The following is a 25,094-nucleotide window of genomic DNA, read 5'->3' as shown; positions in this document are numbered from 1 at the left end:
AGTGGTCACTGGCGCCTTCCCTTCTGGTCTCAGCTCCCCACTCCTCTGCTGGTGTTTCCTGGGACTGTCTCCCAAGTAAACTAGTTCACTCAAATCACCATCAGAGACAGCGTCTTGAGCAACCCAAAGAAATCTGTTCATAAGCCTCAGTAAATGAACGTAAAACCTACATATGCGTCCTCCCAGAACTGAAGTTAGGCGAAAAGCAAATACTTATCATGCACGTAGTATATGCAAAAAAACTCTATGCCAAGTGCTGGGGGCAGGGAGAAGACTAAGGATTAAAGTGTTAGGTTTAGGAATATTGAACAAAAGAATAAAGGAGGGATGCCTGGGTGGCTCTGTCAGTCAGAAGTCTGACTCCTGATCTCGGCTCAGGTCATGGTACCCCCGTGTTGGGCTCTGTGCTGACAGCACAGAGCCTACTTGGGATTTTCTCTCTCCCTTTCTCTCTGCCCCTCCCCCTCTCATATGCATGCATGTGTGCACTCTGTCTTGCTAAATAAATGAATAAACATTAAAAATTTGTTTAACTTTTTTTAATGTTTATTTTTGAGAGGGAGACAGAGACAGAGACAGAGCACAAGTCAGGGAGAGGCAGAGAGAGAGGGAACACAGAATCTGAAGCAGGCTCCAGGCTCCGAGCTGTCAGCACAGAGCCCGACGCGGGGCTCGAACTCAGGAACCCCGAGATCATGACCTGAGCCAAAGTCAGACGCTCAACCGACTGAGCCACCCAGGCGCCCCCCAAATTTGTTTTAAATAAATAAATAATAAATAAAAAAAGATAGAGGAAAAATTGAGAATTATTTTATTTTTCATTTTCCTCCTTCATTTATTCACCGAATATTCAGAGAACCCAATAATTTAAGTCACTGCGTTCGGCTATTTGGGGAGGTACAGCTATGAATCCAATATGGGTTATGACCTCGAGGAGAAAGGAGAGGTCAGGAGCTAGACATTCCTCCAACTTCCTGTCTCCTTTCCTAAAGATATGAATATCTCTACCCTTCCTGGGCTAGTTCATTCTTGTCTCAGCAGGTCTCCCTCGGTCTGCTGATCTCTCTACCCGTATCCTGGATTCTATCCCCTTCTGTCTCTCCACACGTTCTCCTTTCCTTTCTCTCCTGGATCTTCAACCCCAGGATGCCAGCCTCTCCCCCAATTCTCAGACAGACAAGCAAAATCTGTAGGTAAGGTGTTGACACTATGCCACTCTATCTTCTTCCCCTCGCAGCCGTGCTAATTAATCCTTAGGTATCTCGGCGCTCTGATCATGACACGATCAGAGCTCTGATGCTCACTGGCTGTATGTGACTTTGGTCAAGTTCCTAAGCTGTGCTTCCTTTTCCCCATCTGAAAAATGAGGGGAGAATAACAAGATCTGCTGGTTGTTGCAAGAATTCAGTGAGATCATCTAAATGAAGCACCGAAAACAGTTCCTGACACAGAAATTGCTAGAAACGTGGCAACTGTTCTCATTGACTTGGGGGAAATCAGTCTTGAAGACAGCATGAAGTGGTTCAGAACAGGATGCGACTAGAGCAGATAGAGATGTTGCAGCGGCCCAGAGACAGGGACAGAAGAACAGAAATGGTGGAGACTCCAGAGTTTCCAAACTCAAGAGATACGTGATGTGGGGAAGAAAGGTATATTCTTTGGGGTCAGTAAACTTGTTATCAAATTCTGGCTCCACCATTCCCTCGTTGTGTTGCCTCAGTTAAATTAATCATTCCAGCCTCGATTTCCTCATCTGTAAAATAGGGATAATAATGTTCCCTGAGAGAGTTGCTATGAACTTCTAAATGAGATAATTGAGGTAAGACACCCAGCTTGTCCTTTTGCATGTAGAAAACACTCCAGTGTTAATGCCCTCCTTCCCCTCCCCAAGTGAAAAGTCTAAACAATTGGTACAAACAGAAGGACTAAGCCCTTCTTTGACATACTGTTGTTTTGAGCACATGTACGTCTTTCCTGGTCAACACACTCTGGCTGGTAACTTCTGTCTACTTCTTAGCCTCAGAGTCAGAAGACACTGGCAGAGAGTCGGCTCTGGTCCCTCCTGGCTAGCTGACTTCTGAGCCCGTTTTCTCCTGTAGTAAAAGCCGGCTACTACCCCTTACCCGTCTTACCGCACGGGCTGTTGTAAGGATCTGATTAAAGACCTGAAAGTGATTAATTAATGTGATAAAGGATCTGAAAGTGCTCTTAGCTTGAATGACCTTAACTTGGTTTGTAACTGGGCAAATTTGTCTTAGAATGCATTATTTTTTCCATGTCAGTTTCAATTCTTTTTGAAAGGGCACTTGCTTTCTTACCTTCTTTACTCTCGCTTTTGGTCGGTCTGATTTCCACTACACTCTTCTAGATCAAACTAACCACACGACTTTTCCATCCAACAATGCTTGACGGTGGCCAAGAGGAAAGAGGACACAACTGTTCTCATTTCCACATCAGTTTGACTCCCTCTTTGCTATGTAGAGACACATAGGAAGTAGAAACTACTTTCCTTTCGTTCAACTCCTTTTGTGGCCTCTGTGACTTCCTAGTTCTCCCTTAGCTGCTTGGGATTCAGTCTCAGAGACCAGATGTGAGTGTCAAAGGATGCCTGTGATCTCTAGTTCCTTTTTTTTTTTTTTTTTAATGTTTATTTATTTCTGAGAGAGTGCAGGCAGTGGAGGGGCAGAGAGAGGCAGACAGAGGACCTAAAGCAGGCTCTGAGCTGACGGGCTGACAGCAGCGAGCCCGATGTGGGGCTTGAACTCACGAACCACGAGATCATGATCTGAGCCGAAGTCAGATGCTCAACTGACTGAGCCACCCAGGTGCCCCTGTAGTTCCTTTCTGAAGACAGGTGTCTTTTGTCTTTAACTGAGATTGAGCACATTTGACTCTGTGAAGTTCACATCTAGCCAATGATGACTCTTCCTACCTAGAAATTTGGTTCAACACCCTCCTCAGGCACTGAATTGTCATGTAACAAGGCAATTGCCATCTTACCTATATCTGCAATATCTTACACACCCAGGTCTCCATCTCTCAATTTCAGAAAAATCAGAGGAAGTTTGGAACACTAGCAGGAAAAATAGACAAATACAACAAGAACGGAAAAATGAAAGATGCTAAGGACTTGGTTTTGCCCAGTAACTTTAGAAAGTATGTCTTAAATCTGGCATCTAAAAGAAGTCACAAGTAAAGGAAGAAACGACGGGGCTAGAAATCAAGAAAAGTAGAAATATTATAAAGAAAATTTTATGAAAATTAAAATGACCAAGGGAACAGCAGTGGGGAATAGTTTCTTGAAGAAATCCTAGATTGGTATTAAACCAATCATTCATTCAGGAAAAAAAAAAAATTGCTTCTGTTTAATAGAAAGAATGTTCCATTAGGAGTCAGGAGTCTTAAGCACTAAACAGGTTGTGCCAGTAACTAGTTGTGAGACTCTGGAAAGATCACCTAACATGTCAGGACTTCAGTTTTCTTACCTATAAAACAAGGAGGTTGGACGCAGCACAAGACCACCGGAGATCAAATTCACTGTATTTTTTCACACTCATTGGCTAGTGAGATCTATTATTGGCATCTTTTCCAGCTCGGCCTCCAGGGCCATCACATCGGTAGTTTGAAATCAACCATGGCAGGAATGTTCCACCATGGCAATTAGTTAAGTGCCCCACATCAGTGCTTTTCTTCTGAGAACCAATTGTTAAGTTTACCAACACACCATTGCTTATGAGTCAGACCATCCCATTTTGAGCTAAGCCTCTCTGCTGAGGTCCAACCATCGTGTCTGAGCATCTCTCACTGTGTCTGACTGTGACGACATCCCCACTGAGATCTAAACGTTGGTGCCGAATGCGATTCCTCCTGCTGAATGGGTAGCAGGGCAAGAAGGGTAAGAACTTGCCCCCCCTCAAGCTTCGTCTCCTGGCCCCTCAAGGTATAGTGTGGATGTTCATGGTGCTGATGATGTGGGATGCTCTCAGGAAGGCGGGACAAAGGGTTCTGGGTTGAAAAAAAGAATACACCACAGACAGTAGGGAGACCTTTCCATGGATTTTCTTAATGGGTAGGGAGCCAGGGAAGAGGCTGCAGGGGGTGCAGGGAATTGATACAACCTTTGGTCTATTGCTAACGCAGCAGCAACTAACCTCTGTTCACGTGCTGCCTGAGCCAAAAAAAGGTAAAATCAGAATTATAGGTTCTCAAGTTGAAAAAAACAAATTGGGGAAGGAGCTCCCTTACCCATGTTTTTGTTTGCTTTTTATTCTCTGAGTAATCACCCTCAGCACCTCCCTGCTTCCCCTGTATTTGTGCCTCTGAAGAGGAAGACATTCATCAGAGTAAGGCATCCTGCTGTCTCAAGGAGGGGAAAATTCCTAAGCAAGTTGAGAAACATTTCTTGCCCCAAAGCACTAAGAGTCAGTATAAAGAAAATTAGTAGCCAGACTGCCCAATATGGTAGCCCTTGGCCCCAAGGGTCTATTGTACAGTTGAATGAGGCCAGTCTGAACTGATGCATGGCTGTAAGTATAAAATACTGTGTTTTGAAAATGTAACTTTTAAAAAATGAGTGTGAAACTATTCCAATGTTTTATTGTCATTCATGCTCACTGACAATATTTTGGATATATTGGGTTAAATTAAATATCTTTGTAAAATCAAGGTCACCTGTTTCTCTTTTACTTTTTTTTTTTTTTTTTTTTTTTGAGTGTGGCTCCATAATGTGGCCAATGATGTTTCTGTTGGACTTCCCTGGGTTAGAAATTCAGGTCACACACAGAACCCTAGAATTGTTCGTTCAGGTTCCAACTGAAGACCTTCAGAGACAGGGAACTTACTCCTAAGCAGACTATTCTATTTGAGACAGGGCAACTCTTAAAAGCTTTTCACTGGCTTTAGTTTTAACCTTTGGGGCCCATGAAGAATATATTAACTCCCTTCCATGAGACAGATTTGCAACACGAATACTGTGATGATGTCTAAACCTCTAAACCCACCCCATGGCGTTCTTTCGCTTACGTTAAGCATCTCCTCTCCAGCCCCCCTTACACACTGAGAGATAAGCTTTGTAGCCAGGAATAAGGCCAAATATCTTCTTAAGCTCCAAGAATCTTTCTCAGCATTGGTTTCTTGGGAAATCTCTCGCTTAAATGTTTAATATACTGCTTTTATTGGATAGTTAATGATTACTGTGGGAACCAGAAATCCCTGCTTTTAATAGCTAGCACTTGCCAAGCAATTCCTATGGGCCATCCTATGTTCTACACATTTTAGGGGTGCCTGGGTGGCTCAGTTGGTTGAGCATCCAACTTTTGATTTTGGCTCAGGTCATGATCCCAGGGTTGTGGGACTGAGCCCTGCATCAGCTCCATGCGTAGAGCTTGCTTGAGATTCTCTCTCTCTCTCTCTCTCTCTCTCTCTCTCTCTCTTCCTCCTGCTTCCCCCCACTTTCTCTCTCAAAAATAAATAAATAAATAAATAAACAAACAAACAAATTACATTTTGCAACTCACAGAATCCTTGCAAAAACAAGGGGTATACAGGGGCTCCCGGCTAGCTCAGTCAACAAAGCATAGGACTCTTGATCTTGGGGTCATGGTTTTGAGCCCCACATTGGGTGTACAGATTACTTAAACAAATAAATAAATTTAAAAACAACAACAACAGGCGCTTGGGTGGCTCAGTCATGCGAGCGTCCAACTCTTGATTTCAGCTCAGGGCATGATCTCAGAGTCGTGGGACTGATCCCTACATCAGGCTCCATGCTGAGCACGACGACCACTTAAGATTCTCTCCCTCTGTCTTTCTGTCTCTCCCTCTCCCTTTGCCCCTTTCCCCCACTTGTGTACGCATTCTCTCTAAAGTAAAAAATCAATTAATATTAAAAAAATGTTGAATGAATTAAAAAAGAAAACAAAACACAGGGCCAAATAACATCATGCTCCCCATTTTATAAACAAGGAAATGAAAACACAGAGTAATTAAGTCGTTTCCCGGCAGGGGCAGGGTGCCTTGGCTTGTGTTTTTATAATCACTGCAACTTAATGCTCGTCATGATTTCACATTTTCTGTGGTCAGCACTCTCCCCGGGCAGTCTCCTGGTGGTTGGGGTTTCTGTGTTATCTGTGTGGTCCCAGTTGTGCCCCCACAGTTACATGGAAAACACAAAGTGCCGTTGGCACAGAAGGGGCACAGACGGCGTGTGCTGATTTGGGAGAAAACGGGGGGGATCAGGAACCAGAATTTCAAAGGTGAAGCCCTTTCGGTCTCATTTCCAAAGGGAACTGAGGATGCAAATTCGAACTGGCACCCTCTTTCTGAAGTTTAAGCAGGTTGAGTCTAGAGAGACAGAAAAGAGAGACTTGATAATGTCTTTGAGGATTTGAAAAGCTGTGAATCTGTTCCTCCTAAGTAATCGCCAGTCTCCAGAAAAAAAAAAAAAAAAAAAAAGAGGAAGAAAACAAGTATAAATCAGTTTGAACAACTTAGAAAACTGATAAGGGTGAAATTTGTAGCTATAAAAACTATGGACGATTAAAAGGTTTGCTCACAGGCAAAAAGCAGCATGGTGAAAATCTCATGGAATCCCTCCTTGGAGGATGATCTACGATCCTGTCCTTAAACCCACCACGAGGAAAGACACCAGGACCCGCCCTCCTTGTGGCCCAAAACACTCACAAGATTATTTCTTGCAGGTTAGACAGAAATACTGTGAACTGAAAGCGAGAATGCACAAACCGCAGAGGAAATCCCTCGGAGAACAGACCAGGGAAGGAACAATGGGAACTGGGGGGTGTCAGGAGGAGACAGGGGTTCTGCGGGACCAGGTGGCACATCTGGCCTGAGAAGCAGCCTCTGGGCTCAAGGTCCCCAGCTTCCAGGCCCGGCAGCCAGGAGGAGGCGACCAGGTTCCCCCAGAGCTGGTGGCGCAGAGGACTTTTGCTTTCCTCCTCACCGCAAGCGTTGAAAGGACCCCGCTAACCTTGACCCAAAGAGGAAGGTGCGCCTTCAGGCCCCAAGTCAGAAAGCCGTCACCTCGGTCAACTTACCCAACAGCTGCACAGCCACCGGAATGAGACAGACGAAAACCAGGAGCAGGGACAGCCTCATGGCCCAGAGTTTATCCTTTCCTTCCACTGATGGAGAGGAGGGGGTAAGCAGGAAGCCAGACAACGCAGGCACCCAGTCACCCCTTCCCCTACTGTGTCCTCAGAGCTGCCCTGCTGAAAAGAAGTGTGGAGGAAGCTCTCACTTTTAAAGGGCTTCTGAAATTAGGGAAAACCTCCAATAAGGAGATATCCTGTCACATGAGGGTAGTTGGAAAAACAGGAATTCAAAGTTACAACTTTGCTTTGTAAGCTAACTTCTGAGAAGAGCAGACACAGAGGAAGGGAAGAAAGAGACACATGGGGGAGAGGGGTGAGGAAGGGGGGGCGGTGAAAGGGTGATGGTGAGAAACGCGGAGCCAGGCTGGGCGAGCTGGGAAGGGGAGAAGTGAAACAGCTCTGTGCCTCAGGGCCGGCTCAGATGGGGCTGGTGAAGAGCCAGCTGGAGGCCATTACCTGGGCCGGAGAGCCGGGGTTCCCTCTGAGAAGCAGCTGAACCAGCGGTGCCTCAGCAGCCCTGAAGGGACAGAAATGACAGGCACTGAAAAGGACAGTTTGACGCTGGAGACATTGTCTTAAGGGCTGAAACAGATACCCCTCATTCTCTATATTCACTGCTTAGAGTCCCCTTTTTTCTTAGCTTCAAAAGACACAGTTCTCACAGAGCTTTGGTGCTTCGGCCAGAGGAAAAGTGAGAGGTTAAACCTAAGAGGGAATCTCAGCAGGGCTAGGAGGGGGAAAGTTCTAGAAGGCTTGCTCTAGAAAAACAGAGAAAACAGTGACACAAGGTTTGTGATAAAGCCTTGATGCCCTGTCTCAATCATGCTGGTTCTTCAACTTTGGAAGGGACCTCTTGGCACGAGAAACTCTGCTCATTTGGTCAAAAGAATGTATATTCATTACATGATGGGTGGAATTCTTTCTTGAAGAACAAAAATGTTCATTAGACACAATATTAATCCCTAAGCATCTATCTTTGTTACTTTTCACAAGTAAAACATGAATTAAGAATATCTTGATGCAGGGGCGCCTGGGTGGCTCAGTTGGTTAAGCTTCCGACTTCAGCTCAGGTCATGATCTCGCAGTTCATAAGTTCGAGCCCCGTGTCGGGCTCTGTGCTGACAGCTCAGAGCCTGGGGCCTGTTTCAGATTCTGTGTCTCTCCCTCTCTCTCTGCCCCTCCCCTGCTCATGTTCTGTCTTGTTCTGTCTGTCTCTCAAAAATAAATAAATGTTAAAAAAATTAAAAATAAATAAAAAAGAATATCTTGATGCAGATATCAGTAATTAGAGAGCCAACCCACACCTGGAGTGTGTTAAAGATTAGCAATTCGAAAACGAAGGCTGCTGGAAACATTGCATTTTTTCTTTAATTTTAAACGAATAGTTCATCTTCAAGTGGAAAGCCCCAAGATTGATCATCTTTGTGATAAAGTTATAAACTGCTTCCTAATAAGAAATGCGATATAGTCCTGTTAGTGATTATTTTAAAAACATTCTAAATTTAAGATTATTCTAACAGAATGCAAAAGGTGCTAAGAATGCAGGACACAGGACAAGGTTTCCCCCCCCCCCCCATTAGGCTAAGACCTGACTGACAAAAAAAGTTTGTTATGAAACAGTACAGATGAAACAAAAATGTTTCTTTCTAAAACATTGTTTCATTAACTTATCATGAAAAAAAGATATTCTAAACGAGTCCTTCATGGCTTTTAAATGTAAACAATTTCTATAAATTTAAAAAATTTGGCCTAATTTGGATTTATATCAATTTGAGAAGCAAAGAAAACGTAATTGAATGCTCTCTACACTCACCCTTCAGGTTTTTTGATTTACATAAAAGTGCCACAGAGCCAACCAAGATCAGTGATAAGGCTGTGACTTTGAAACAAAAGGAAACCAACTGTCCCACAAAGAATTTACCCCAAGACCTTGACCTTATTGAAACAAAGATTTATCAGGCTAGAAGGAGTGCACAGGCAAGAAAAAGAAATCCAACTTTTGGGAGAGCGACATCACCGAGGATAGCAAAACAGGAAGCTCTAGGACTCCATCATTTCACTTCAACGTCTGTTGAACTGGCAGGAACGGTCTGCGGTAACTATTTTGGAACCCCAGACTCTAGTAGGAACCTTCCCTGGTGGCACTGGCTACCACGTTCATCCCCACTCTTTGCGGCTGGCAGCATGAGGGCGCAGACTGAGTTTCTGGTGCGACGTGCTAGAGCCTGGGCCTTGTCCTCCAGAATATCCGAATTGTGGGTTCTGAAGGCTGACTGCCGCTTTTATTTGCTTTCACCACTTTTACTCAACATAGTAGTAGACATTCTAGCTGGAGCAATTAGGTGAGGAAAAAAAAAAGAAACAAAAACAATTAAAAGTACCAAACCGGAAAAGAAGTAATACTATCTCTCAAGAAGAGGTAAAACTATCTCTTTTCACAGATGGCATGATTTTATATGTAGAAAACCATAAAGCTTATACACACACACACACACACACACACACACACACACACAGACACACATCCTGTTAGAGCTAATAAACAAATGCAACAAAGTTGAAAGATACAAAATCAGAACACAAAAACCAGTTGCAACTCTATATACTATTAATGAAAACTTTGAAAAAAATTCAGAAAACATTTCCATTTCCGGTAGCCTCAAAAAGAATAAAATACTTAGGAATCAACTTAATTAAGGAGACAAAAGACTTGTACAATGAAAGCCACATAATATTGCTAAAAGAAACTAAAGAAGAGCTAAATAAATGGGAACCTATCCCATGTTCACAGAATGGAAGACTTAATATCATTAAGATGACAACACTATCCAAAGAGTTCTATAGATTCAATGCAATTTCTATAAAAATCCCAATGACATTTTTGTATAAATTAAAAAAAAAGAAACTTCATAAAATCACGTGAAATCCAAAGAGATCCTATATAGGCAAAACAATCTTGAAAAAGAATAAAGTTGGAGAACTCAATTCATACTTTCTGATTTCAGAATTTACCATAAAGCTGTAGTAATCAAAATAATGTGGTGCTGGCAGAGGGGAGACATAAAGACCAATAGAATGGAATAGAAAGCCCAGAAATAAACTCTTACACATGCGATCAACTGACTTTTTACAAGGGTGCCAAGACTATTCAATGGAGAAAGAACAGTGTTTTCAAGAAATGGTGCTGGGAAAACTGGGTATCCGCATTACAAAAGAATGAAATTGGACTTTTACCTTATACCATATGCAAAAAGTAACTCAAAATGAATCAAAACCCTAAACTTAAGAGCTAAAACTATAAAACTTTTAGAAGAAAACATCAGGAAACATCTTCACGCCATTGGATTTGGCAATGGTTTGTGGGGGGTAGGGTGGGGTGGATAAGACACTAAAAGCATAGACAATGAGAGAAAATATACACAAATTGGGCTTCCCCCAAATTTAAAAATTTTGTACATCAAAGGGCACAGACAAAAGAGTGAAAAGACAATCCACAAAATGGGAGAAAATATTTGTAAATAATATATCCAATAAGGGATTAACATCCATAAAATATAAAGTACGACTCAACAGCAACAAAAGACAATCAATTTAAAAAATGGGCAATGAACATGAGCAGACAGTTCTCCAAAAAAGATACACAAATAGCCAATAAGCACATGAGAAGACGTTCAGCATCACTAGTCATTAGGGAAGTGCAAACAAAACCACAATGCTGTATCACTTCACACCCATTAGGAAGGCTACGATCAGGAAACAAAAACAGAAGATAACAAATATTGGCGAGGTTGTGGAGAAACTGGAACCCTTGTGCACCGTTGGAGGGAATGTCAAATGATATAGCCACTGTGGAAAATAGTTTGGCTGTTCCTCAAAAAGTTAAACATATAGTTGCCATATGATCCAGCAATTCTACTTCTAGGTATATACCCAAAAGAACGGAAAGCAGACACTCAAACAAATATTTGTACTCCAATGTTCATAGCAACATTATTCATAGTAGTCAAAAGGTAAAGGCAAGCCCAGTGTCTATCAGCAGATGAATGGAAAAGCAAAATATAGTGAGTGTCACACACACACACACACACACACACACACACACACAGGAATATTATTCAGTCATAAAAAGGAATCTGATTCCTGCTACATATATAAACTTGCAAACATGCTAAGTGAAATACTCCGGACACAAAAGGGCATATATTGTATGATTCCACTTACATGATGTACATATTCATAGAGACTGAAAGAATAGAAGTTACAAAGGGCTGGTGAGGAGGGGACGCCGATGTTATTATTTAGTGGGTACAGAGTCTCTGTTTGAGATGATGAAAAGTTCTAAAAATAGATAGTGGTGATAGTTCCACAATATCATGAACATACTTGAAGCTAGTGAATTGTACACATGAGAATGGTTAAAGTGGGAAATTTTTATGTTACGTATATAGTACCACATTAAAATGAAATCCAACTGCTAACCATATACTAGTAAGTTTTGGTTCTGGTTTTTGCTTAGCTGTTGATGATGGTGTAACTTTTAACTAGCAGTTCCTTCAGGCTAAAACTAAGGAAACCTTTACTTTTTAATTGGAAAGATAATCACTGAACTATTTCATTTCCTCCCAGACATTGTCTTTCTCAAGCATCACACACTTCACACCCACTCAATTCCATGAAACATGAACTTGGTGACTCTTCTGCTCTGAAGCAATTCCAAGAAAATCAGCTCAACACATTTTTTTTGTAGCCTGTTCTATCATTTCTCATGGTTAAAACCGGCGACCAGTTCAGAAGCCTGTTCTGCTTAATCAAGCGTATCCCTTGATGGGCAAGTTTGTTCAAGGGAATCAGAATAGTTTCGGCCCAGAAGAAAAAAGACGAGGATGCCATTGAATACAAACTTAAAAACCTAAAAGGATGAAACACTGTTTCTTCACATTCTTATTCTTCACATTTTCCAATCTTTACCAAAATATGTCAAAACACCAGTAATGCATTTGCAGTTTAATAGAAAACAATTGACTTATGGAAATAAAACAATCTTTGTATTGGGTTATTTACCAAAAAAGTCTGCTTGGGATTCTCTTTCTCTCTGCCCGTCCCCTGCTCACGCTGTCTCTATCTCTTTCAAAATAAATAAATAAACCTAAAACAAACTTTTTTTTTTTTATGAAATTTATTGACAAATTGGTTTCCATACAACACCCAGTGCTCATCCCAAAAGGTGCCCTCCTCAATACCCATCACCCACCCTCCCCTCCCTCCCACCCCCCATCAACCCTCAGTTTGTTCTCAGTTTTTAACAGTCTCTTATGCTTTGGCTCTCTCCCACTCTAACCTCTTTTTTTTTTTTTTCCTTCCCCTCCCCCATGGGTTCCTGTTAAGTTTCTCAGGATCCACATAAGAGTGAAACCATATGGTATCTGTCTTTCTCTGTATGGCTTATTTCACTTAGCATTACACTCTCCAGTTCCATCCACGTTGCTACAAAGGGCCATATTTCATTTTTTCTCATTGCCACATAGTACTCCATTGTGTATATATACCACAATTTCTTTATCCATTCATCAGTTGATGGACATTTAGGCTCTTTCCATAATTTGGCTATTGTTGACAGTGCTGCTATGAACATTGGGGTACAAGTGCCCCTATGCATCAGTACTCCTGTATCCCTTGGATAAATTCCTAGCAGTGCTATTGCTGGGTCATAGGGTAGGTCTATTTTTAATTTTCTGAGGAACCTCCACACTGCTTTCCAGAGCGGCTGCACCAATTTGCATTCCCACCAACAGTGCAAGAGGGTTCCCGTTTCTCCACATCCTCTCCAGCATGTATAGTCTCCTGATTTGTTCATTTTGGCCACTCTGACTGGCGTGAGGTGATACCTGAGTGTGGTTTTGATTTGTATTTCCCTGATAAGGAGCGACGCTGAACATCTTTTCATGTGCCTGTTGGCCATCTGGATGTCTTCTTTAGAGAAGTGTCTATTCATGTTTTCTGCCCATTTCTTCACTGGGTTATTTGTTTTTCGGGTGTGGAGTTTGGTGAGCTCTTTATAGATTTTAGATACTAGCCCTTTGTCCGATATGTCATTTGCAAATATCTTTTCCCATTCCGTTGGTTGCCTTTTAGTTTTGTTGGTTGTTTCCTTTGCTGTGCAGAAGCTTTTTATCTTCATAAGGTCCCAGTAATTCACTTTTGCTTTTAATTCCCTTGCCTTTGGGGATGTGTCGAGTAAGAGATTGCTACGGCTGAGGTCAGAGAGATCTTTTCCTGCTTTCTCCTCTAAGGTTTTGATGGTTTCCTGTCTCACATTTAGGTCTTTTATCCATTTTGAGTTTATTTTTGTAAATGGTGTGAGAAAGTGGTCTAGTTTCAACCTTCTGCATGTTGCTGTCCAGTTCTCCCAGCACCATTTGTTAAAGAGGCTGTCTTTTTTCCATTGGATGTTCTTTCCTGCTTTGTCAAAGATGAGTTGGCCGTACGTTTGTGGGTCTAGTTCTGGGGTTTCTATTCTATTCCATTGGTCTGTGTGTCTGTTTTTGTGCCAATACCATGCTGTCTTGATGATGACAGCTTTGTAGTAGAGGCTAAAGTCTGGGATTGTGATGCCTCCTGCTTTGGTCTTCTTCTTCAAAATTCCTTTGGCTATTCGGGGCCTTTTGTGGTTCCATATGAATTTTAGGATTGCTTGTTCTAATTTCGAGAAGAATGCTGGTGCAATTTTGATTGGGATTGCATTGAATGTGTAGATAGCTTTGGGTAGTATTGACATTTTGACAATATTTATTTTTCCAATCCATGAGCAGGGAATGTCTTTCCATTTCTTTAAGTCTTCTTCAATTACCTTCATAAGCTTTCTATAGTTTTCAGCATACAGATCCTTTACATCTTTGGTTAGATTTATTCCTAGGTATTTTATGCTTCTTGGTGCAATTGTGAATGGGATCATTTTCTTTATTTGTCTTTCTGTTGCTTCATTGTTAGTGTATAAGAATGCAACTGATTTCTGGACATTGATTTTGTATCCTGCAACTTTGCTGAATTCATGTATCAGTTCTAGCAGACTTTTGGTGGAGTCTATCGGATTTTCCATGTATAATATCATGTCATCTGCAAAAAGCGAAAGCTTGACTTCATCTTTGCCAATTTTGATGCCTTTGATTTCCTTTTGTTGTCTGATTGCTGATGCTAGAACTTCCAGCACTATGTTAAACAACAGCGGTGAGAGTGGGCATCCCTGTCGTGTTCCTGATCTCAGGGAAAAAGCTCTCAGTTTTTCCCCGTTGAGGATGATGTTAGCTGTGGGCTTTTCATAAATGGCTTTTATGATCTTTAAGTATGTTCCTTCTATCCCGACTTTCTCAAGGGTTTTTATTAAGAAAGGGTGCTGGATTTTGTCAAAGGCCTTTTCTGCATCGATTGACAGGATCATATGGTTCTTCTCTTTTTTTTTGTTAATGTGATGTATCACGTTGATTGATTTGCGAATGTTGAACCAGCCCTGCATCCCAGGAATGAATCCCACTTGATCATGGTGAATAATTCTTTTTATATGCTGTTGAATTCGATTTGCTAGTATCTTATTGAGAATTTTTGCATCCATATTCATCAGGGATATTGGCCTGTAGTTCTCTTTTTTTACTGGGTCTCTGTCTGGTTTAGGAATCAAAGTAATACTGGCTTCATAGAAGGAGTCTGGAAGTTTTCCTTCCCTTTCTATTTCTTGGAATAGCTTGAGAAGGATAGGTATTATCTCTGCTTTAAATGTCTGGTAGAACTCCCCTGGGAAGCCATCTGGTCCTGGACTCTTATTTGTTGGGAGATTTTTGATAACCCATTCAATTTCTTCGCTGGTTATGGGTCTGTTCAAGCTTTCTATTCCCTCCTGATTGAGTTTTGGAAGAGTGTGGGTGTTCAGGAATGTGTCCATTTCTTCCAGGTTGTCCAATTTGTTGGCATATAATTTTTCATAGTATTCCCTGATAATTGTTTGTATCTCTGAGGGATTGGTTGTAATCATTCCATTTTCATTCATGATTTTATCTATTTGGGTCATCTCCCTTTTCTTTTTGAAAAGCCTGGCTAGAGGTTTGTCAATTTTGTTTATTTTTTCAAAAAACCAACTCTTGGTTTCGTTGATCTGCTCTACAGTTTTTTTAGATTCTATATTGTTTATTTCTGCTCTGATCTTTATTATTTCTCTTCTTCTGCTGGGTTTAGGCTGCCTTTGCTGTTCTGCTTCTATTTCCTTTAGGTGTGCTGTTAGATTTTGTATTTGGGATTTTTCTTGTTTCTTGAGATAGGCCTGGATTGCAATGTATTTTCCTCTCAGGACTGCCTTCGCTGCGTCCCAAAGCGTTTGGATTGTTGTATTTTCATTTTCGTTTGTTTCCATATATTTTTTGATTTCTTCTCTAATTGCCTGGTTGACCCACTCATTCGTTAGTAGGGTGTTCTTTAACCTCCATGCTTTTGGAGGTTTTCCAGACTTTTTCCTGTGGTTGATTTCAAGCTTCATAGCATTGTGGTCTGAAAGTATGCATGGTATAATTTCAATTCTTATAAACTTATGAAGGGCTGTTTTGTGACCCAGTATATGATCTATCTTGGAGAATGTTCCATGTGCACTCGAGAAGAAAGTATATTCTGTTGCTTTGGGATGCAGAGTTCTAAATATATCTGTCAAGTCCATCTGATCCAATGTCTCATTCAGGGCCCTTGTTTCTTTATTGACTGTGTGTCTAGATGATCTATCCATTTCTGTAAGTGGGGTGTTAAAGTCCCCAGCAATTACCACATTCTTATCAATAAGGTTGCTTCTGTTTATGAGTAATTGTTTTATATACTTGGGGGCTCCGGTATTCGGCGCATAGACATTTATAATTGTTAGCTCTTCCTGATGGATAGACCCTGTAACTATTATATAATGTCCTTCTTCATCTCTTGTTACAGCCTTTAATTTAAAGTCTAGTTTGTCTGATATAAGTATGGCTACTCCAGCTTTCTTTAGGCTTCCAGTAGCATGATAAATAGTTCTCCATCCCCTCACTCTGAATCTAAAGGTGTCCTCAGGTCTAAAATGAGTCTCTTGTAGACAGCAAATAGATGGGTCTTGTTTTTTTATCCATTCTGATACCCTATGTCTTTTGGTTGGCGCATTTAATCCGTTTACATTCAGTGTTATTATAGAAAGATACGGGTTTAGAGTCATTGTGATGTTTGCATGTTTTATGCTTGTAGTGATGTCTCTGGTACTTTGTCTCACAGGGTCCCCCTTAGGATCTCTTGTAGGGCTGGTTTAGTGGTGACAAATTCCTTCAGTAAAACAAACTTTTTTTAAATTTGACTTTAATGGTAATTCTCTTCAGATAGAATATTTAGATTGACTGTAATTTATAGTATATACATGCAGACTATGTGGGGGGCCTACGAAGTTTCCAGTTCTCCAATCAGTGTTATGTTTTGTTTTGTTTGGCACTGCTCATGTCTTTATAATATCCTTCTTTAGCTTTGCTGAATAATTTAATTAGAAGGTTATATGACCCATTTAATAATTGAAAAAAATTTTAAGATGAAAAACATACTTTATGGTCTGAAGACGACTGAGACTATAGATGGAAGTCAAGACACAAAAACCTTAGATTTCTTCTCTGTAACTACAAACTATGTAATGTTACCTATAAATTTTAGCAACAGAATGTAAATGTTGTATCTATTCACTGAAATACTCTGGAAACCCTATTCTCTAAGGTGACTAAATCTTAAAAGAAAAAAAAAAAGAAAAGAAATACATTGGAGAGAAAGAAGGCATTTCTGAAAAATCCATTAATATTTTAATTTCAATGCATGAGAAATTAAGATTTGTGTATGTATAAATGCAAACTTTCACATAAAATATTACTATAGTAAATATTATTCCCAAAGCATATCAAATCATTTTTGATATATTTAAGACTACACTAACTTTTTTAAAAGATTATTTTTTAGAACACTTCTAAGTTTACAATAAACTTGAGAGGAAGGTACAGAAATTTTGCATATACTCCCCTGCTCCCACATGTGCATGGCCTTCTCCATTATAATCATCCTCTGTGCTCCGACTGTTCATCTTTTTTATTGTCTCTGTAGTTTTGCATTTTCTAGAATGTCATATAGCTTGAATCATACAATAGGTAGTCTTTTCAAAATGGCTTTTTACACTTAGTAATATTCAGAGAAGCTTCCTCCATGTTTTTGATGGCTTGCTAGCTCATTTCTTTTTAGTGCTGAACAATATTCCATTGCCAGAATTACCACTGTTTATCTGTTTACCCACAGAAGGACATCTTTCTTGGTTCTAAGTTTTGACAAGTATGAATAAAGTTGCTAAAAGCAACCATTTTCAAGCTTTTGTGTTGATGTAAGTTTCCAACTCCTTTGTATAAATGCCAAGGATCATGATTGCTGGATGGGATGGTAGGAGTATGTTTAGTTTTGTAAGAAACCATCTTTCTGTCTTCAAAGGGGCTATACAGGGCGCCTGGGTGGCTCAGATGGTTAAACGTTTGACTTCAGCCCAGGTCATAATCTCACGGTTCACGAATTCAAGCTCCACGTGGGGCTAGCGGCTGTCAGCACAGAGCCCACTTCAGATCCTCTGTCCCCCTCTCTCATTGTCCCACCCCAACTTGTGTGCACGTGCTTTCTCTCTCTCCCCAGAAGTAAATAAACAATACCCAAAAAAAATGTGTCTATACCATTTTGCATTCCCACCAGTAATGAATGAGAATTTCTTCTGCTCACCAGTATTTGGTGTTGCCAGTGTTTTGATTTGTTTCATTCTAACTGATATGTAGTGGTATCTCACTGTTGTTTTAATCTGCATTTCCCTGATGACATATGATCTGGACATTTCTTTGTATGCTAACTTGTCATGTGTGAGGTGTCTGTTCATTTGGTGAGGTCGTTTGTCCATTTTTAAATTGGGTTGCTTGTTTTCTTAGTGTTGAGTTTTATGTTCTTTGTATATTTTGGGTAACAGTCTTTATCAGATATGTCTTTTGCAAATATTTTCTCCTAGTCTGTGGCTTGTCTTCTAATTTTGATATTGTCTTTCACAAAGAAGTCTTTTTAATTTAATTGAATCAAGTTTGTCAATTATTTCTGTATGGATCATGTCTTTGGTGTTATACCTAAAAAGGCATCGCTATACCCAGATGACTCAAGGTCATCTAGGTTTTCTCCTATTTTATCTTCTAGGAGTTTTATAGTTTTGTATTTTCCATTTAGATCTATGATCCATCTTATCATATGACTTCACTCATATGAGGAATTTAAGATACAAAACAGATGAGCATAAGGGGAGGGAAGCACAAATAATATAAAAACAAGGAGGGGGACAAAACATAAGAGATTCTTAAATACAGAGAACAAACTGAGGGTTGCTGGAGCATTGGGGGTGGGGGGGGGGGGGGCTGAAGGGTAAGGGGCATTAAGGAAGACACTTGTTGGGATGAGTCTTGAGTATTATACCTAGGGGATGAATCACTGGAATCCACTTCTGAAATCATTATTCCACTATATTCTAACTTGGATGTAAATAAAAATAAATAAACAGATCAATCTGTGATCCATCTTGACTTAATTTATGAAGGGTGTAAGTTCTAGGTACAGATTTATGTTTTTTGCATGTGGATGTCTAGTAGTTCCTACACCATTTGTTGAAAAGATCGTCTTTTCTCCATTTTATTAATTTTATTCCTTTCTCGAAGATCAGTTGACTTTTTTTTTTTATGTGGGTTTATGCCTGGTCTCTCTATTCTGTTTTTTTTTTTTCTTCAATATATGAAGTTTCTTGTCCAATTGGTTTCCATACAAAACCCAGTGCTCATCCCAACAGGTGCCCTCCTCAATACCCATCACCCACCCTCCCCTCCCTCCCACCCCCCATCAACCCTCAGTTTGTTCTCAGTTTTTAAGAGTCTCTTATGCTTTTTGCTCTCTCCCACTCTAACCTCCTTTTTTTCCCCCTCTCTATTCTGTTCTATTGATATGTTTGTCTGTTGTTTTGTCAATACTATACTGTAGCTTTATAGTAAGTCTTGAAGTCAGGTAACATCCATTCTCCAACTGTGCTCCTTCTTCTTCAATATTGTGTTGTCTATTCTGGACCTTTTATCTCTCCATGTAAACTATAGAATAAGTTTGTCAATATCCACAAAACAACTTGTTAAAACTCTGACTGGATTGCATTGAATCTCTAGATCTAGTTGTGAAGAAGTGACATCTTGACAATACTGAGTCTTCCTATTCATGAACATGAAATATCTCTCCATTTATTGAGTTCTCCTTTGGCATCTTTTATCTGACTCTGCAGTTTTTCCTCAGATCTTGTACATATTTTGTTAAATTCATATCTAAGTATTTCATTTTGGGGGGTGCCAATGTAAATATTAATTTTTAAAAAATTTTTTTTTAACGTTTATTTATTTTTGAGACAGAGAGAGACAGAGCATGAACGGGGGAGGGGCAGAGAGAGAGGGAGACACAGAATCGGAAGCAGGCTCCAGGCTCTGAGCCATCAGCCCAGAGCCCGACGCGGGGCTCGAACCCACAGACCGCGAGATCGTGACCTGAGCTGAAGTCGGACGCTTAACCGACTGAGCCACCCAGGCGCCCCAATACTAATGTGTTTTTAATTTTAAATTTCACTTGTTTGTTCCTGATATGTAAGAAAGCAATTGAATTTTTGTATATTAACTTTGTATCCTGCAAGCTTGCTATAATCAATTATCTCCAGGGTTGTTTTGTTTTTGTTTTTTATCGATTCTTATGGGTTTTCTACATAGATGATCGTATTATCTGTGAACAAAGACATTTTTATGTCTTTCTTCCTAATCTGTATACCTATTATTTCCTTTACTTGTCTTATTGAATTGACAAGGGATTCCAATATGATGTTGAAAAGTAGTGAAAACATCACTCCCTTGTACCTGATGTTCAAAAGTAGAGGGGCCAGCCTTGCCTTATACTTGATCTCAGTGGGAAAGCTCTTGAATTTATCATCACTAAGTATGATGTTAGTTGTAGATTCTTGTAGATAATATTTATCTGGTTGAGAAAGTTCCCATCCATTCCTAATTTTCTGAGATTTTTTTTTTAAATTTTCATTATTCCTGAGAGAGAGCGAGAGAGCATGAGCAGGGGAGGGGCGGGGCAAGAGAGGGACACAGAATCCGAAGCAGGCTCCAGGCTCTGAGCTGTCAGCACAGAGCCCCACGCGGGAGTCAAACTCACAAGCCGTGAGATCATGACCTGAGCCGAAGTCAGACGTTTCACCGACTGAGCCACCTGGGAACCCCCTGAGATTTTTTTTTTTTAATCATGAATGGGTGTTGGATTTTTTTCAAATGCCTGTCTCATTTGATCTGATCATGTGATTTTTCTTCTTAGTTTATCAATGTCATGGATTATATTAATTGATTTTTGAATGTTGGACAAGGTTTGCATACCTGGGATGAATTCAAGTTAATTATGGGGTATGATTCTTTTTATACTTTCTTAGATTTGTTATGCTAATATTTTCTTGATGAATTTTACATCAATGTTATGCTAGATACTGATCTGTAGTTTTCTTCCTTTTTCCTTTTTTTTTTTTTATAACGTGTTTGGTTTTATATTAAGGTAATGCATCATGGAATTACTTTTAAAGTATTGTTTTCTTCTGTTCTCTTTTTAAAATGTATTTATTTGATTTGAGAGACACAGAGAGTGCAAGCAGGGGAAGGACAGACAGAGAGAGGGAGAGAGGGAGAATCCCAAGCAGGCCCCACACAGCCAGTGCACAGAGCCTGATGCAGGGCTTGAACCCATGAAACTGTAAGACCATGATCCGAGCAGAAATCAAGGGTTGGATGCTCAATTGACTGAACCACCCAGGGACCCCTCTTTTCTTCTATTCTCTTAAAGAGAAATTATACCAATTATCTGCAATCTCTTTCATTTCTTCCTTAAATGTTTGGTAGAATTCACCAATGAACCTATCAGTGCCTCATGCTTTCAGTTTTGGAAAATTATTTTTTTTTTTAGTAAAATTTTTTTTTTACCATTTATTCATTTTTGAGAGACAGAGCACAAGCAGGGAAGGGACAGAGAGAGAGGGAGATACAGAATCCAAAGCAGGCTCCAGGCTCCGAGCTGTCAGCCCAGAGCCCAGGCCCCCTCAGGGCTCGAACCCATGAACTGTGAGATCATGACCTGAGTGGAAGTCGGACACTCAAACAACCGAGTCACCCAGGCACCCCTCAGTTTTAGAAGATTATTAGTTATAGATTTGATTTCTTTGATATGGGCCTATTGAGATCATTTATTTCTTCTTGTGTGAGTTTTGACAGATTGTTTTTTTCAAGGAATTGGACTGTTTCATCTAGGTTATCAACTGTGTGGGTACAGAGTTGTTCATAGTACTCTTTTATTTTCATTGGGATCTGTAATGTCCTCACTTTTACTTCTGAAATTACTAATTTGCGCCTTCGCTCTCTTTTTTTTTTTAAATTAGCCTGGCTACAGGCTTATCAAATTTATTGATTTTTTTCAAAAATAGCATTTTATTTTTTCCATTGATTTCCTGTTTACAATTTCATTGATTTCTGCTCTAATTCTTATTATTTCTTCCCTTCTGCTCACTTGGGACTTAACATGCCCTTCTTTTTCTAGTTTCCTAAGGTGAAAACTGAGGTTATCAATTTTAGATCTTTCTTCTCTTCTAATAGATGCATTCAATGCTATAAATTTTCCTCTAAATGCTGCCTTTGCTGCATCCTACAAATTTTGATAAGTTGTTTTCATTTTTATTTACTCCAAAATATTTTATCTTGACATTTCTTTTTTGACCTATGTGTTATTTAGAAGTGTGTTTAATGTCCGTGTGCTGTGGGATTTTCCTATTATTCTTCTGTTACTGATTTCTAGTTTAATTCCATTTGTGTTATGAGAACAGACATTTTATGATTTTTATGCCTTTGAATTTGTTAAAGTGTGTTTTATGGCCCAGAATGTGGTTTATCTTGGTGAATGTTTCATGTGAGCTTGAGAAGAATGTGCATTATACTGTTGTTGGATGAAATAGTCTATAGATGTCAATCATATCCAGTTCACTGATAGTGTTGTTGAGTTCAACTACATCCTTACTGATCTTCTGCCTGCTGGGATTGTCTATTTCTGAGAGGGGGTGTTGAAGTCTTTGACTATAATAGGGGATCCATTTATTTCTCTTTGCAGTTCTATCATATGTATTACTGTTTTCTTTGTTGCTATTTTTGTGTTTCACTCTTCTTCTGTCTTCTATGGTATTGAGCATTTTATATGAGTCCGTTTTGTCTCCTTTCTCAGCATATGTTATACTTCCTTTTTTAATCTTTTAGAGGTTGTCCTAGAGTTTGCAACATACATTTACAGCTAATCCAAGTACAGTTTCAAATAATGCTATACCACTTTACAGGAATGTATCTTATAATAAAAAAAATCCTAATTCCTTCCTCTCACCATTTATATCCTTGCTGTCATTCATTTCACTTATGTATAATTGTATAACATGTATGTATATGCTATACACATAAGCATACATAATAATTATTTTGTTATCTATTAGATCAGTTAAGAAATTTTTTACAGTTTTTAATTACCTTTATCTAGTCATTTGCTTTCTATATGTATCCTAGTTTCTGGCCTATATGTTTTGTTTTTTTTTCCTTCTCCCTAAGGAACTTCTTTAAACGTTTCTTTCAAGACAGGTCTACAGGCAAAAAACTTCTTCCAATTTTTATAAGTCTGAGAAAGTCTTTATTTCTCCTCACCTTGGAAGAATGATTTCACAGAGTACAGAATTCTAGGTTGATAGTTTTTCTCTTAACCCTTTAAACATTTCACTGCTCTCTTTTCTTGCTTGCATGGTTTATGAGAAGTTAGGCCTTACAGGTGAGCTGCTTTTCTCCTCTGGCTTCTTTTGGGATATTTCGTCTGTAATTTGAAAATGATATGCGGAGGTGTAATTCTTTTGCCACTTATCCTGCTTGGTGTTTTCTGAGCTTCCTGAATCGGTGGGTTTGGTGTCTGACATTAATTTGGGGGAAATTCTTAGTCATCATTTTGGCAAATATTTCTTCTGTTCCTTTCTCTCTTTCTTCTTCTTCTAGCATTCCTAATACTCAGGACTTATGCCTTCTGCAGTAGTCCCAAAGTTCTTGGGTATTCTGTTCCATTTTTTTCAGCCTTTGCTTTCAAATATTCTATTACTATATCCTTTAATGCAGACATTCTTTCCTCAGCTGTATCTGGTCTACTAATAAGCCCAATGAATACAGTCTTCATTTCTGCTACATGGTTCTTTCTAGAACCTCTTTTTGGTTCCTTCTTGGGATTTCCATTTCTCTGTTTATATTACCCACCTGTTCATGCATGCTGTATACTGTATGCATTTGATCCATCATATTAACCCTAGTTGTCTTAAATTCCTGGCCTGATGATTCCAACATCCCTGACATATCTGGTTTTGATTGTTCTATCTCTTAACATCTTTTTTTTTTTTTTTTGCCTTTTGATATGCCTTGTAATTTTTTCTTAATAGCTGGGCATGATATACCAGGTAAAAGGAACTTCTGTAAATAAGCCTTTAGTAATATGGTAGTGAAGTGTGGGGGAGGAGGAAGGGAAAGCCTTTTATAATTTATGACCAAGTATCGGTCTTTAGTGAGCCTATGTCTCCAGGCTGTGAACTTCACAAGAGTTTCTGTATTATATTCTTCCCTTATTGTTGACAAGGTTGACAAGACAGAGTGGGCTGGAATTGGGTACTTCCCTTCCCCCAGGTCAGCTAGGCTCTGATAATACCCCAGCATATTGGGCTCTGGTTAACTAGTTCCTCCTGAAGACAGACTTTATTTAGATGCATAGAGTGCTCCGCTAATTTCAACATAGTTCCTTTTCCCCTCCCCCTGGTGGAAACATGAGGGGATTTTTCTCCAATATTTACTATAGAAACTTGGTCAAGCTCCTGGAGGTACTCTTAAAATATTATGGGTGGGGCGCCTGGGTGGCACAGTCGGTTAAGCGTCCGACTTCAGCCAGGTCACGATCTCGCGGTCCGTGAGTTCGAGCCCCACGTCAGGCTCTGGGCTGATGGCTCAGAGCCTGGAGCCTGTTTCCGATTCTGTGTCTCCCTCTCTCTCTGCCCCTCCCCCGTTCATGCTCTGTCTCTCTCTGTCCCAAAAATAAATAAACGTTGAAAATATTATGGGAAACCCCCCATAACTGGGTCCTTCAGGAGTTTTAACTCAGTTATCTACATAGAGCCTCCAACGAGTCATCATTTACAGTTGAGGTTTTCCTACCTGGGTGCTGGTGAGCCTCTCCTCTGGGAAGCTGTGACTCCCTGTCTGTCTTTCCAGTTTGGGGGCAGTGGTTGGCCAGGTATCTTGTCTTCCCTTATGAATCCCAGAAGAGCTGCTTTTTCCAGTCTGTTTATCTTTTTACTTGTTGTTAGGACAGAGGGGGCAACTTCCAAGCTCCTTGCATGCAGAACTGGAAATGGGAAGTAGCCTAAACTACTCTTAAATTTTGTCAGTTTCACCAAGGCTTTTGGTGTGTGTGTGTGTGTGTGTGTGTGTGTGTGTGTGTGTATTACTTAATCATAAAAAACATATTATATATAATATAGTAGGTACTCCAATTTGTTAAATGAGTCAATTAAGTAAATGTTAAAAAGATAACCTTCAGAATAAATATGGGCTTATATGTGAAGTCTCTTGTAAACTGTCAATTGTTTATAAATATTTAGTGTCACCAAAACTATTAGCCACAGATACTTTGGCTTTGCAAGCAGAAAGTTAGTAGTTCCCTCAAAAAGAAAGACAAGGCATGACTTTCTTGACATACTACTAGTCAATTTAGGTCCCCATCCATCTTGTGAACTATGCCTGACTGACACTACTTGCTCAAAGCACATTT

At 39.9% G+C, this 25,094-nt stretch overlaps 1 protein-coding gene across 1 annotated transcript in view; it reads right to left on the bottom strand.

The window, feature by feature from the left end:
• The window catches only part of MRC1 (mannose receptor C-type 1), a 98,384-nt gene extending 91,148 nt beyond the window's left edge, over positions 1-7,236 (bottom strand). Inside the window, exon 1 of the mRNA XM_030322004.1 lies at positions 7,053-7,236. Coding sequence (XP_030177864.1) covers positions 7,053-7,113 — 61 coding nt within the window. The 5' untranslated portion in view covers positions 7,114-7,236. The remainder of the gene's footprint in view (positions 1-7,052) is intronic.
• Between the last annotated feature and the right edge of the window lie 17,858 nt (positions 7,237-25,094).

This window comes from Lynx canadensis, chromosome B4 (assembly GCF_007474595.2).
Source record: "Lynx canadensis isolate LIC74 chromosome B4, mLynCan4.pri.v2, whole genome shotgun sequence".
Lineage (NCBI taxonomy): Eukaryota > Metazoa > Chordata > Mammalia > Carnivora > Felidae > Lynx > Lynx canadensis.
This window is presented reverse-complemented; position numbering and strand designations above follow the sequence as displayed.